This window comes from Oncorhynchus nerka, linkage group LG25 (assembly GCF_034236695.1).
Source record: "Oncorhynchus nerka isolate Pitt River linkage group LG25, Oner_Uvic_2.0, whole genome shotgun sequence".
Taxonomy (NCBI): Eukaryota; Metazoa; Chordata; class Actinopteri; order Salmoniformes; family Salmonidae; genus Oncorhynchus; species Oncorhynchus nerka.
Window position 1 is genome coordinate 37,875,620 of NC_088420.1, and position 14,659 is coordinate 37,890,278.

The following is a 14,659-nucleotide window of genomic DNA, read 5'->3' on the forward strand; positions in this document are numbered from 1 at the left end:
CAGACGTGTGTATGTGTGTGTGTGTACAGATGAGTCCACTCTGAGGATGAGTGACACCACTCACATACCCCAAACGGCCGCCAGTCACACCCACACGCCTAGCAACCAGCCTGACAACCAGCTGAGCAGCCAGCCTGTGGCCGACATGCGGAGAGTTGACCCACGGGACACCCTCTACCAGAGTAAGACCTCACACACTCTCTCACACACACACACACACACACACACACACACATTAGATAGAAAAAACAACAACTCTGTGTGTGTAGTCCCTGCCCTAGACAGTAGGTACCTCCGTGGTGTGTTACCTGACTGCTCCTATAAACCAAGCTACATCATCAAAGGCTTCCCTCTGCTGCGATACCAGGGTCTGCAGTTTGTAAGTACTGTAACTACTACAATCCCTATAGTTTACAGAAATGAGTTTGTTTAGTGGGTTGATGTGTTGTTAGCTGGCTATGAGTGGGTCTTTACCATGTTGTTTGTGTGTCTCCAGGTCCACATGTCCTACATCTACCCCAATGACTACACACGGCTCACACAGATGGAGACAGAAAACACCTGCTTCTACCACAACAGTCCCCTAGACCTGGACAGGTGAGAAGGGGAGGGAGAGGGAAAGGGAGAGTGATTTTTTTAATGAAGTAGAGCCGACAGTGAAATGTATGACCTATGGGAGAATCTCAATTGCATACTCCTTGCGTCCTCTCTCCTCACCTCCTTAAACCCTATTGGAGGAGAAGGTCAGAGTGGTGGGACCTCTGGCTTTCTCATCCAAGGGGTTTTGAGAAGCAGGCGAGGAGAGAGGATGTGAATTGTATGCAATTGAGATTTTCCCTATGGCTCTGAGGACAGTTTCCCAAAAGCATTTTAAGGCTAAATTTATCATAAGAACCTTCGTAGGGGCATCTTTAAATCTGTGAGCTGTTTGCCAAAACCACTGTTACTAAAGTTGCACTAGAAAACGCTTGTTATTTACCAACTGCTTCAGACCAGTCTTAGAACAGCTAAGTGTGTCTTTAGATGTGTTTTTTCCCTACCATGTGACTTTATACACAGAAGATCTCTGCTAGACATAGAGTCAAGATGTTTACTGTCTCTCTGTGACCACTGATAGCTTCACAATGAAGTTGACTTACAAATACAATGTTGTCAATGTCTTTGCAATTGTTACAAACAAGTGAAGGATTAAAAGATGCTTCCAATGAAAACAGAGATGACTGCAGAAAAAGATGAATAGCCTACACAGTATTAGGGATTAACATGGGTAACCGAGATCCCTGGACTGTCCAGGGATCACTTCACATTTCCCTAAACATTTCCTCCCAATGTCACACTAATGCAATTCAACAAAATACACAACATGTGGAGCAGCAGATTGGATAAGGTGCTATTACATTTTTTGCCAAATAGGTTGTGGCATGAAAGCCTTTAGCCTAACAAGTTGCCATAAATTCGAAGCAGACACATAATTGGCACTACTGGACTGCACACGAGACCCGAATGCAGTATAGAGTTCTCATCAGAAAATTAGACCCCTGTCCGACCCAAGCCCGGTGATCTAGAGCCCAGGCCTGGTCCGACATCACAGAAATTAAATGAGCCCAAACCCGCATTTATCTAGAAAGCAGTAAGCTAAATTGATTTAAACGGGTGTTGAGAACAACGCTGCGGATGTGGGCAGCAATGGAGTGAGGAGATGAGGAAACAGCCATTCGGCCTAGAAAAAACCCAGAGAGAGGAAACTTCACCTTAGCTATGATCAACTGAATGTTGAAAATATTGGAATAAAGTAGGCTAATGCAATTAAAGGCATATATCAAATTCTCTCTTATACTGAAACTCCCAAAGTCATATACAACCTCTAAACTAATTTAAAGCAATAGTTGTGTGTGGTCACCTAGATTATCATTTCAACACCGTTATGATTGGGACAGTGCCATCGCACTGCTTTGAGACAAGCGTGGGGGACTCGTCTAGATAAATCAATCAATGTCAGATCTTTGTTTTCACTGAATCTCTGTTAGGATAATTGGTAGCAGGCTGATTAGGCTGATGAAATGTTAACTAAATTGAGATGAGTGCTAATGATCATCTTTATTCTAGTTTGCTCATATATTAGCTGATCATTTTGCTAGCATGTTATTTTTTAAATTTATTTTACCTTTATTTAACTAGGCAAGTCAGTTAAGAACAAATTCTTATTTTCAATGACGGCCTAGGAACAGTGGGTTAACTGCCTGTTCAGGGGCAGAACGACAGATTTGTACCTTGTCAGCTCGGGCATTTGAACTTGCAACCTTCCGGTTACTAGTCCAACGCTCTAACCACTAGGCTACCCTGCCGCCCCTGCTTGTCCTACTCCCTACCAAAAGCCTGTGACTGAAAGTCAATCAATATGATTTTGTTCACAGTCCATTTGAAAGTATTCAGACCCCTTGACTTTTTCCACTTTGTTACTTTACAATCTTATTCTAAAGTGGTTAAAAAAATACCCCTCAACAATCTACACACAATACCCCATAATGACAAACCAAAAACAGGTTTTTAGATATTTTAGCAAATGTAAAAATAAACTGAAATATCACATTTAAATAAGTATTCAGACCCTTTACTCAGTACTTTGTTGAAGCACCTTTGGGAGTGATATCAGCCTCGAATCTTCTTGGGTATGACGCTACAAGCTTGGCACACCTGTTTTAGGTTTCTCCCATTCTTCTCTGCAGATCCTCTCAAGCTCTGTCAGGTTGGATGGGGAGCATCACTGCACAGCTATTTTCAGGTCTCTCCAAAGATGTTCGATCGGCTTTAAGTCCGGGCTCTGACTGGGCCACTCAAGGACATTCAGAGACTTGTCCCGAAGCCACTCCTGCATTGTCTTGGCTGTGTGCTTAGCGTCGTTGTCCTGTTGAAAGGTGAACCTTCGCCCCAGTCTGAGGTCCTGAGCGCTCTGGAGCAGGTTTTCATCAATGTTCTCTCTGTACTTTCCTCTGTTCATCTTTCCCTCGATCCTGACTAGTCTCCCAGTCCCTGCCACTGAAAAACATCCCCACAGCATGATGCTGCCACCACCATGCTTCATCGTAGGGATGGTGGCAGGTTTCCTCCAGATGTGACACTTGGAAGTCAGGCCAAAGTGTTCAATCTTGGTTTCATCAGACCAGAGAATCGTGTTGTTTTGGCAAACTCCAAGCAGGCTGTCATGTGTCTTTTATTGAAGAGTGACTTCTGTCTGGCCACTACCATAAAGGCTTAATTGGTGGAGTGCTGCAGAGATGGTTGTTCTTCTGGAAGGTTCTCTCATCTCCAAAGAGGTGCTCTGGAGCTCTGTCAGAGTGACCATTGGGTTCTTGGTCACCTCTTTGATCAATAACCGTTTTCCCCGATTGCTCAGTTTGGCCGGGTGGCCAGCTCTAGGAAGAGTCTTGTTGGTTCCAATCTTCTTCCATTTAAGAATGATGGAAGCCACTGTGTTCTTGGGGACCTTCAATGCTGTAGACATTTTTGGTATCCTTCCCCACATCTGTGCCTCGACTCAATCCTGTCTCAGAGTTCTAAGGACAATTCCTTTGACCTCATGGCTTGGTTTTTCCTCTGACATGCACTGTCAACTGGGAGACCTTTTATAGACAGGTGTGTGCCTTTCCAAATCATGTCCAATCAATTGAATTTACCACAGGTGGACTCCAATCAAGTTGTAGAAACATCTCAAGGAGGATAAATGGAAACAGGATGCAGCTCATTTTCGAGTCTCATAGCAAAGGGTTTGAATACTTTTGTAAATAAGTTATTTCATTTTTTTGTGCTTTTTTTTATATGCAAACATTTCTGAAAAGCAGTTTTGTCATATGGGGTATTTTGTGTTGATTGATGTTTAAAAAATATTTTTTTAAATCATTTTTAGAATAAGGCTGTAACATAACTAAATGTGAAAGAAATCAAGGGGTCTGAATACTTTCCGAATGCACTGTATACTTAATAAGCAATCAGGCCCGGGTGGGTGTGGTATACGGCAGATATACCATGACTAAAAGGGCTGTTCTTAGCACAACACAATGCGGAGTGCCAGAACACAGCCCGTAGCCGTTTACACAACGGGTGGGTCTAATCCAGAATGCTGATTGGTTGAAAACGCATTCCAGCCGGTGTCTATTCCACAAGTTACCACCGGCTAAATCTATGACATTAAAATGCCTATTACTCTATTCCATCTGACAGCACAATCCACTGTCTCATCAGCCCAGGCAGGGAAGTTATAAACTTGATCTCCACTATAAAAAAACTTCTCACATTACTTTTTGCTGTCTGTCTGTCCGACATTTGCAACATTGTTTCAATATTCAAATTCGATCTCCAACTGTCCCATAGTAATGAACGTGTTGGGGTCGGGAGTCGGAACGAGAGAAAGGCAGGCAGCGTTTTCAGCCAGTCGAAGTCATGAATCAGCTGGCATCATTTTTATGGATATATACAAAGAAATGTCAATTGAAAAAGGTAAAACGAAACGAAGTGCAGCTAGTTTGCAGTCTTTCCAGCTTCAGTTTGAAGGTATTGTGTTAATTGTGCTGTTGGTTAGCTCCTCTGAATAACGTTAGTGTCCTAACAGAGAGTACATTTTCTATGCCATGTGAAATCGCGCCTCATTAGTTCATTGTTATGGATGTATCCAAATAAATGTCACTAGAAACAGCTTAAACAAATGCATCTACTGTTGTCTGCACTGTTTGACGTGACTGTAAGTTAGTTGTAGTTGGCTAGCTCGCAAGTAAGGGATAAGAACGCTGTCAGCCAGTTTTGCAATGGAACATTTGGAACGAACAGCTGGGTCGCGTCTCTGTCAACCGAACCAATAGAACGACCGACCAGCCGGCTTGGGTAGCAACCCTAGATTTATTTCGGGACTATATCTTCTGTAAGGATGAAATAGTATGAATAAAATCATCAAAATAAACTTTTAATGAAAATATGTCGGTAACACTTTGTATATAACTGATAATGCCCTCGAAGCCAGTGTTTGGAGGATATATTGGACACTGTTATCAAACCTCCAAACGAGCTTCAACGCCATACAACACTCCTTCCGTGGCCTCCCAACGGCTCTTAAATGCTAGTAAAACTAAATGCATGCGCTTCAACCGATTGCTGCCAGCCTGGAGAAATGTAACCACTGTCAGATGAATAGACAGAGCTATGGATGCAAGGACTGACCATCCATGATATGAAAGTTATTGTTTTAACCATGTTATGAGGCTGTACAGTGTTTGTTTACATTCACAATGTTCACAAACATTGGAATAAAACAAGCTTATATTTTGGGTTCCCATGGAGTGTGACAGTTGAACTAAGCTCATGAGGCATTTATAAGTTATATTCTTCAACAATCAATGGATATATATACAGTTGAAGTCGGAAGTTCACATACAACTCAGCCAAATACATTTAAACTCAGTTTTTCACAATTCCTGACATTTAATCCTAGTAAAAATTCCCTGACAGATAGGATCACCACTTTATTTTAAGAATGTGAAATGTCAGAATAATAGTGGAGAAAATTATTTCTTTCTTTCATCACATTCCCAGTGGGTCAGAAGTTTAGGAGACAGAACTCGTCTCCTTCCTGAGCGGTATGACGGCTGCGCGGTCCCATGGTGTTTATACTTGAGTACTATTGTTTGTAAAAAATTAACGTGGTACCTTCAGGTGTTTGGAAATTGCTCCCAAGGAAGAACCAGACTTGTTGAGGTCTAAAAATGTTTCTCTGAGGTCTTGGTTGATTTCTTTCGATTTCCCCATGATGTCAAGGAAAGAGGCACTGAGTTTGAAGGTAGGCCTTGAAATACATCCACCTCCAATTGACGGTCAATTAGCCTATCAGAAGCTTCTAAAGCCATAACATCATTTTCTGGAATTTTCCAAGCTGTTTAAAGGCACAGTCAATTTAGTGTATGTAAACTTTTGACCCACTGGAATTGTGATACAGATAATTATAAGGGAAATAATATGTCTGTAAACAATTGTTGGAAAAGTGACTTGTGTCATGCACAAAGTAGATGTCCTAACTGACTTGCCAAAACTATAGTTTGTTAACAAGAAATGTGTGGAGTGGTTGAAAAACGAGTTTTAATGATTCCAACCTATGTGTATCTAAACTTCCAACTTCAACTGTATATAACTTATAAGTCAAAAGATGGATGTAGCAACTACAGATTGCCCCTTTTAAGTCTATCAAAAGTGTGCGAGCTTGAGCATGTGTCCATTAGGCCTACGGATATATATTTTTTTATCAGCATGAATCAGATTGATCAATAAAAGCCCCACTTTTATTCCATATGCTGTAATCCGCACTATGCAGCTGTTGCAAGAGCACGTTTTTCACTGACTCTCCACTGGTTTCAAAACCAATGATTGATAGGTAGCTTAAACTTCTTGAATTCAACCATTATTGGGTTCAAATACACATTTAGATTTGTGAACAGCCATCCACAATAAGAAGGCCGATACTAAAGCAGCGCAGCCTTTCTTTCGATCCTATCAGTATCAACACTATGCCTTAACGACGAATTTAACATTCTCTCTGCGTGGTTCTTTGGGAAACGAATGTTACATATTTGGCCGTTGTAGGAAAGATGCATCTTTAAAATGCTTGTTAGCCTAAATTCCATCGCTATTGGGAAACCGGGCCCCGGTTTGAGCAGAGGCTTATCCTGAGCAGAGGTCATTACCATTACCATCCAGCAGAGGGCAGGGTGCTATCACTGATGTTATGGATAATGGCGTCTGAGAGAGAGACAGACAGAGTGCAATGATGAAATTCTCTCCCTTTCTACTCCCTTCCTTATCTCCACTCTCTAGGTATGGCTTTTCCAGGTACATGCGGCTGGATGAGCCAGAGGGGCAGGAGGGAGAGAACAGAGGTGGGGAGACACATACATTTTTCTTCTGTTAAAAAGTATATGAAATGTCATCGGTCAGCGTTCGTTTTATATGAACACTCTTCTCCATCTGTGTGTTGACTGGTAGATATTGGCATCTTGATGAGGAGAAAGGCGGTCCCAGAGGAGGGGTTAGATGGCGAGGCGCCTCCAAATGTGGGAGGGGCTAGTGAGACAGACCACACCCCTCCTGACTATGGGGACGACTATGACGATTACGCCAAGAGACGACGACGCAAACTCTTCTCCCTGCCACAGGCCGACAGGGCACCTACACATAGAAACATGTCTGATACTCTCACATACAAGAAGAGGAGGAGGAAGAAGAGGAGAGGATCTAATGCAGCAGCTGTAGTCCAGACCAGAGCAACAGAACTGGATGGGTTAGAGATCCCTCATGGTCCTGGGTCACATAAACCTATACAGACTACACCAGAAGAAAAGCTGAGACCAGCAGACAGACCAGCAGATAGACCAGTTGAACAGCTCAGACCAGCACAAAAAAAAAAGTCCCGAACAGGGGAACAGAAACCAGGAGGGAATCCAGCAGACAGAGAAGATCTGGGTCCAGCAGACAGAGAAGATCTGGGTCCAGCAGACAGAGAAGATCTGGGTCCAGCAGACCAAAATCAACCCAGACCAAGAGAGGGACCAGCAGAACAGAACTCAACTGGGTTAAAGATTTTACCTTCACCACAAAAACTAGACCAGAACATGCCAACAGACAGAGACAGACCAGCAAAGAGATACAGACCAGCAGAGAGAGACAGACCAGCAGACAGAGAAAAGCTAGCAGACAGACCAGCAGGCGGCCCAGCAGACAGAGACGGTCTAGCAGACAGATCAGCAGACAGAGACAGACCACAAGTTCGGCTACCCCAGCTGCAAGGGAGGCGCCGGCGCATTCAACAGCCTGGTCAGAGGGGTGGGACTAAGATTAAATCACCTCTAGTGAAGTTGTACCACAAAGCAACTGTGACTAGGAAGAGAGTCCAGGACCTAGATACAGATATCATCCTCCGAGCACAAACACATATAAAGTCACGACCGCAACCTGACTATGACAACACAGTCCACAGGGCTCTGCCCCCTGGCGAGGTCAGAGGAAGGAACCATCTGGTTGAAGGGATTGACAGAGGGGAGGAGGGTGAGAGAAAGGGGGAGGAGATGGGTGTGAGTGAGTCTTTATGGAGTCTGGGGGGAGACTCTGAAGAGGAGGAGGGGCTGGCTTATGACTCCACGCCTCCACCAGTGTTTGACCCTGAGGTGAACTGGGCTCAGACATTCCAGGTGACCCCTGTTAACCTCCAGGCGATGCGTTCTGATTGGATAGACCTAAGCTGTAACGTTTCTGGTAACCTGCTGCTCCGCCCTAGTGATGCTCTGCCTGTCGTCAAGGCCTTCATGGACAAACTAAACCACAGACACAACAGGTCAGTGTGTGTGTGCGTGTGTGTACAGTATATGTGTGTGTGGAAGTTTGTGTTAACCCTGTCCCTCTGTCCCTCCCTAGGCATTTCTCCCTGGTGCGTGTGCTGAATGTTGAGAGGAAAGTGGATGGGGTTCAGGGCAGCAGGTACTTCCTGGAGCTGGAGCTAAGGGACATGACTGGCCAACACCTTCGTCTGTCACACTACATCTATGCTCTGATTCGCCATAATCGATCTCGCCCCAGGGGAGTCCTTCGCCGTGCCCCTGAGACGTTGCTATGCAAGCCTCTAGGCTTCCACTGGAACCCGACTGCCACTGTACACTTCATAGTACCAGGTACCACACACACACACACATGCACTGTTACTCTCCTAATGTTGTATGGTGACATAAGGATGTATTACTCTGTGTGTACGTGCTTGTGTGTTTCAGTAAAGAACCAGGCCCGCTGGGTGCAGCAGCTGATAGTTGACATGGAGGGTCTGTACCAGAACACTGGAGATCCCTACTTCAACCTCATCATCACTGACTACAACAGCACTGACATGGATATAGAGGCAGCACTAAAGGCATCCACGCTGCACAGGTACGCAGAGTGTGCCATAAGCACAAGTCATCAAATGTTAATAACATTGTCAAACAAATCACCTCAAAGGCTCCCGTAGACTACCTGGGCACATTCCTCTCACTCTAAAATAACTTCAGCATCCAAACAGTGATGGAAAGACATCTGTTACAAATCACAAAAAAGTGGAATGACATTTTGGAATTGAGACACATGGAGCCTAGATTGAGTTTAGGTTGATGCATTCCACTGTTGTCTCTGTCCTGGACATTCATCTCTGCCTTGGCAAAATGTCACAACATTCTCATCGCAGAGACGAAACCACACCAGATTTTGTAGCACATACTACCCGTTTTCAACTCAATTTACACATTTTTCAAGTGGCTGAGATGCGGTAATGGTAAATGATGGTGTTATAGCCTACAGCTTTGTTGGCATCTTTATTTGATTTATTGTGATAGGCTAATGTTTTAATCGTATGGCTTACTTTCACCCCTGATAACTTTCACCCCTGATTCATGCCTCTGTGTACCAGGTACCAGTACGTGAAGCTGAGTGGAAACTTTGAGCGTTCCGCTGGTCTACAGGCTGGCATCGACCTCATCAATGTGAGTATGACATCCTCAGTGACACCATCACTATGTGATAGACTGGGTGTGTCCTGTTTTGTGTCCTTAGTTTCATGAAATGGGCATGAATATTCTCTCTTCCTCCTCAGGATGAGCACAGTATAGCGTTTCTGTGTGACCTTCACATCCACTTCCCCCCGTCCATCGTCGACTCAGTCAGGAAACACTGTGTGGAGGGACACATGGCCTTCGCCCCCATCGTCATGAGACTGGACTGTGGAGCTACGCCCAAGGAGCCCAGAGGTACACGCACACACACATCAGAGGAGGCTGGTGGGAGAAGCTATAGGAGGACATGCTCATTTTAATGGCTGGTATGGAATAAAAGTAATGGTTATCAAACACATCAAACATATGGAAACCACATGATTTACTCCATTCGATATATTATATTCTAGCCATTGCAATGAGGCCGTCCTCCTATAGATTCTCTCACCAGCCTCCACTGATATACACACACACACCTCCACCTCTCTTTATTTCTCTCTCGTCTCTCGCTGTGTTCCAGGTTACTGGGAGGTGAATGGGTTTGGTCTGCTGGGGATCTATAAGTCTGACCTGGATGCAGCAGGAGGCATGAACACACACGACTTCACTGACCGCTGGGGCGGAGAGGACTGGGAGCTGCTGGACAGGTGTGTTTGTTTGTTTGTCTGTGTTGGGTTGTTTGGTGCATGTCTGTGTGTGTTTTATTGCTCATGCCTGCTCTAACAATCTGATCTTTAATAGCATTTTGCTGCTCTCCCCTGCTCTGTGTCAGGATTCTGCAGTCGGGTCTGGAGGTGGAGCGTATCTACCTGAGGAACTTCCTGCATCACTACCATTCTAAACGTGGCATGTGGAACCGGCGCACTCAACGCAGTGGCACGTAACCCACAACCACACAGCCAAATTGTACAATGATGCAGCCATAACCCACTACGACGCAGCTGTAACTCACGACGACACATCCGTGGCCACAAGGAAATCAAGGAAACTGGCGCACTTTAATGTCCGCACTCCTCGCATCAGCCATTTACAGCTGTCGACTGGTTAACGAGGTGGCAGGACAGAGGAGATTCCTGACATACCATTGGGTGATATCTCCTGTCATTCAAACTGTTTGAGGGTGTGGTGATTATGAAATACAGAACATAGTACTAACTGTCCTGGAAGAAGACACTCCTGAACTAGTGCAGAGGTACTTAAATCTTAACATGGAGGTCCACAGTACTACTGGTTAGCCAGAGAGTCCACTCACCCAAGTTTGAATCAGTACACACACACACACACACACACACACACACACACACACATCTTGTTAAATATCAGTGATCATACAGTATTTGTATGTAATCAGGACCGTGCTTATTTATTGACAATGACAGGATGCACCAATGTTACACTTTATTCTACCAGTGTAATACTTTATTTCAGTTTAAAACATGGTTTTATTAATATAATTAATTAAGATGGGGGGGGGAGGGATGACTTCTGATAGAAGAGACTATTATTGAGGCATGGGGGCTTACTGTACTGGATGGGGATATTTCCCTTAATTTAAAGCAATGTGCATCATGAAGCCCTGAATTCACCCGAGTGCTTGCTGTATAGCTCTACTACCTCAGAGCTCTACTACTGACTCTTGGATGTGACATTGTGCCTATTGAATGTGTCCTTCAAAGCGCTGTCCATTTAATTTTCTTTGGATTATACTTCAGAGGATCCCGCACCCAAAGGCGTTTGGAGATATATTATTACATTTTTTATGCAACACTGCGCCTTCTCTACAGCTCCTCTAAAATGAGAAAACTTTTGGAATTGGGAAGTACAACCTGAACATGTCAGTTAAATGCAAAATGTTGTTTTCTATTTCACAATAGGATTAGGGGTATCACAGGACCTTGTATATACAGTTGAAGTCGGAAGTTTACATGCACTTAGGTTGGAGTCATTAAAACTAGTTTTTCAACCACTCCACAAATTTCTTGTTAACAAACTATAGTTTTAGCAAGTCGGTTAGGACATCTACTTTGTGCATGACACAAGTCATTTTTCCAACAATTGTTTAATATTATTTCCCTTATAATTCACTGTATCACAATTCCAGTGGGTCAGAAGTTTACATACACTAAGTTAACTGTGCCTTTAAACAGCTTGGAAAATTCCAGAAAAGGATGTCATGGTTTAGAAGCTTCTGATAGGCTAATTTACATCATTTGAGTTAATTGGAGGTGTTCCTGTGGATGTATTTCAAGGCCTACCTTCAAACTCAGTGCCTCTTTGCTTGAGATCATGGGAAAATCAAAAGAAATCAGCCAATACCTCAGAAAAGACCTCCACCAGTATGGTTCATCCTTGGGAGAAATTTCCAAACACCTGAAGGTACCACGTTCATCTGTACGCAAGTATAAACACCATGGAACCACAGCCGCCATACCGCTCAGGAAGGAGACGTGTTCTGTCTCCTAGAGATGAACGCACTTTGGTGTGAGAAGTGCAAATTAATCCCAGAACAACAGCAAAGGACCTTGTGAAGATGCTGGAGGAAACAGGTACAAAAGTATCTATATCCATAGTAAAACAAGTCCTGTGTCAACATAACCTGAAAGGCCACTCAGCAAGGAAGAAGTCACTGCTCTAAAACCGCAATAAAAAAAGCCAGACTACAGTTTGCAACTGCAGATGGGGACAAAGATCGTACTTTTTGGAGAAATGTCCACTGGTCTGATGAAACAAAAATGGAACTGTCGGCCATAATGATCATCGTTATGTTTGGAGGGAAAAGGAGGATGCTTGCAAGCCGAAGAAGACCATCCCAACCTTGAAGCACAGGGTGGCAGCATCATGTTGTGGGGGTGCTTTGCTGCAGGAGGGACTGGTCCACTTCACAAAATAGATGGCATCATGAGGTTGGAAAATGATGTGGATATATTGAAGCAACATCTCAAGACATCAGTCAGGAAGTTAAAGCTTGGTCGCAAATAGGTCTTCCAAATGGAGCATGACCCCAAGCATACTTCCAAAGTTGTGGCAAAATGGCTTAAGGACAACAAAGTCCAAGGTATTGGAGTGGCCATCACAAAGCTCTTACCTCAATCCTATAGAACATTTGTGTGCAGAACTGCAAAGGCGTGTGCGAGCAAGGAGGCCTACAAACCTGACTCAGTTATACCAGCGCTGTCAGGAGGAATGGGCCAAAATTCACCCAATTTATTGTGGGAAGCTTGTGGAAGGCTACCTGAAACATTTGACCCAAGTTAAACAATTAAAGGCAATGCTACCAAATACTAATTGAGTGTATGTAAACTTCTGACCCACTGGGAATGTGATGAAAGAAATAAAAGCTGAAATAAATCATTCTCTATGGTGTTAATGTCTGTCTGATTGCAACAGGGCCTACACAACAGGGCCTACACACACTCGGCAACGTGACAAAGAACACACAGAGAGGGCGGGACTGAGACAGGTAATGGCGGACTGAACGTTGTTATGTCGAGCACCTCAAGACAAAAACGTAATATTCAATATTGGCAAGTTAAACTAAATATTAGCACTACACAATCTGGTGGGGGATATCCTTCAATCTGGATAATAACACAAAACAAATCTTAAGCCGAGAAATATTATGAAAACAAGCAACACCCAAACATGATGGAGAGTAAAACAGGGGAACCGATTTCAAAACGAAAACGTGACTCTTCTACAGACACAGACGATTTAATATTTTCACCACCGGGAATGGTAAAGGTCGAAACCGATCTGTTAAAATCAATAAATGACAAACTGGGTATACTTGAATTAGACAGTAAGGATATAAAAGAGTTGAAGGCAAGCCTCGAGATGAGTGACGAAAAATCTGTGACATTGGAGAAGGAAACAAAGAAGCTAAAAGGGACAGTCAATACGATTGAACCCGAAGTGAATGAACTTAAAAAGGAGAACATTGTTCTGATAGAAACCTTGCTTAACATACAGACTAGATCCATGAGAGAGAATCTGGTACTTACAGGTATCCAAGAGAAAGTTCCTCCTTACAGTGCTTCAGATTCCACGCGGAGCTATCGACAAAATCCAACTCGAACATGTACAACACTTTGGACAGAGAGGGCAAAGGTATGAACGCCCAATCATTGCCAAATTTGGTTCCTTTAAGGATAAAATAATGGTTAAAAGCCTGGGTTTAAGACTTGCTGGGACCAAAATTTGCATGAATGATCAGTTCCCGAAGGAAATTGGAGAACGGCTTAAAGTTCTGTATCCAATTCTCAAGGAAAATAGATTTAAAGGGAAACAAGTAGCTCTCATCGTCGATAAACTATATATTGATAACCAGTTGTTCAGAAACACAAAGACTACTCCATGGTTATTTTAAAAATGACAAAGTTCTTATAGACGAGGAAAATAATGAAACAATTATAGCCCGGTTATGGATTGTAACAATACAATAAAAAAAATAGCATTTCTATACATCTTCAAATATAAGTAATTGGAACACACAAGCACTAATTCAACATGGTGAAGATAAACACTCAGTAAACAGAAGATACAGTATGTGTGGATGGTGTGGCATGTGTTTATTTATTATTATTTTTGTTATGTTTGGGAAAGTGTGTTGTTGAGTGAGAAAGGAAATGGTTGCATATCCCAGAGCCAATGTATTGCTGTGAGCAGGGGTGTGAGAGAGCTTTCAATGTTGTTCAGATCATGGATATACTTTTAATAATGAATTATACGTCTTATTTATTGTCCTATCATGGTTGTACTGTTTTAAAATAAATTATACATTTATTATTGATGAAGCCAGTGACGTGGTGTACTCCTCAATGCCATCGGAAGAATCCCGGAACATGTTTCAGTCTGTGATAGCAAAACTGTCTTGTAGTTTAGCATCTAGACTATTATGGTGGGAGATTTTATTACGGTCTTAAATACCTCTATGGACCGGAAAGGAAATCACACTGCAAACTATCTCCCTCAGGCACTTAAGGAAGTAATGAATGTCATTGATATATTGAAATGAGTGGATATATGGAGACTTAAATACCCTGACTTAGTGAGATATACATGGCGGAGGCTTAATCAAGCTAGTCGTCTTGATTACTTTCTTATGTCATTCTCTC

General features: G+C 43.1%; 1 protein-coding gene across 1 annotated transcript in view; it reads left to right on the forward strand.

The window, feature by feature from the left end:
- Nucleotides 1–14,332, forward strand: part of LOC115109478 (beta-1,4-N-acetylgalactosaminyltransferase 3-like) — a 32,297-nt gene extending 17,965 nt beyond the window's left edge. Inside the window, exons 10-20 of the mRNA XM_029634401.2 lie at nucleotides 30–182; nucleotides 270–379; nucleotides 497–597; nucleotides 6,853–6,914; nucleotides 7,021–8,365; nucleotides 8,446–8,699; nucleotides 8,796–8,949; nucleotides 9,464–9,536; nucleotides 9,647–9,800; nucleotides 10,066–10,192; nucleotides 10,318–14,332. Of these exons, the coding sequence (XP_029490261.2) occupies nucleotides 30–182; nucleotides 270–379; nucleotides 497–597; nucleotides 6,853–6,914; nucleotides 7,021–8,365; nucleotides 8,446–8,699; nucleotides 8,796–8,949; nucleotides 9,464–9,536; nucleotides 9,647–9,800; nucleotides 10,066–10,192; nucleotides 10,318–10,429 (2,645 nt within the window). The 3' untranslated portion in view covers nucleotides 10,430–14,332. The remainder of the gene's footprint in view (nucleotides 1–29; nucleotides 183–269; nucleotides 380–496; nucleotides 598–6,852; nucleotides 6,915–7,020; nucleotides 8,366–8,445; nucleotides 8,700–8,795; nucleotides 8,950–9,463; nucleotides 9,537–9,646; nucleotides 9,801–10,065; nucleotides 10,193–10,317) is intronic.
- Nucleotides 14,333–14,659: the final 327 nt, after the last annotated feature.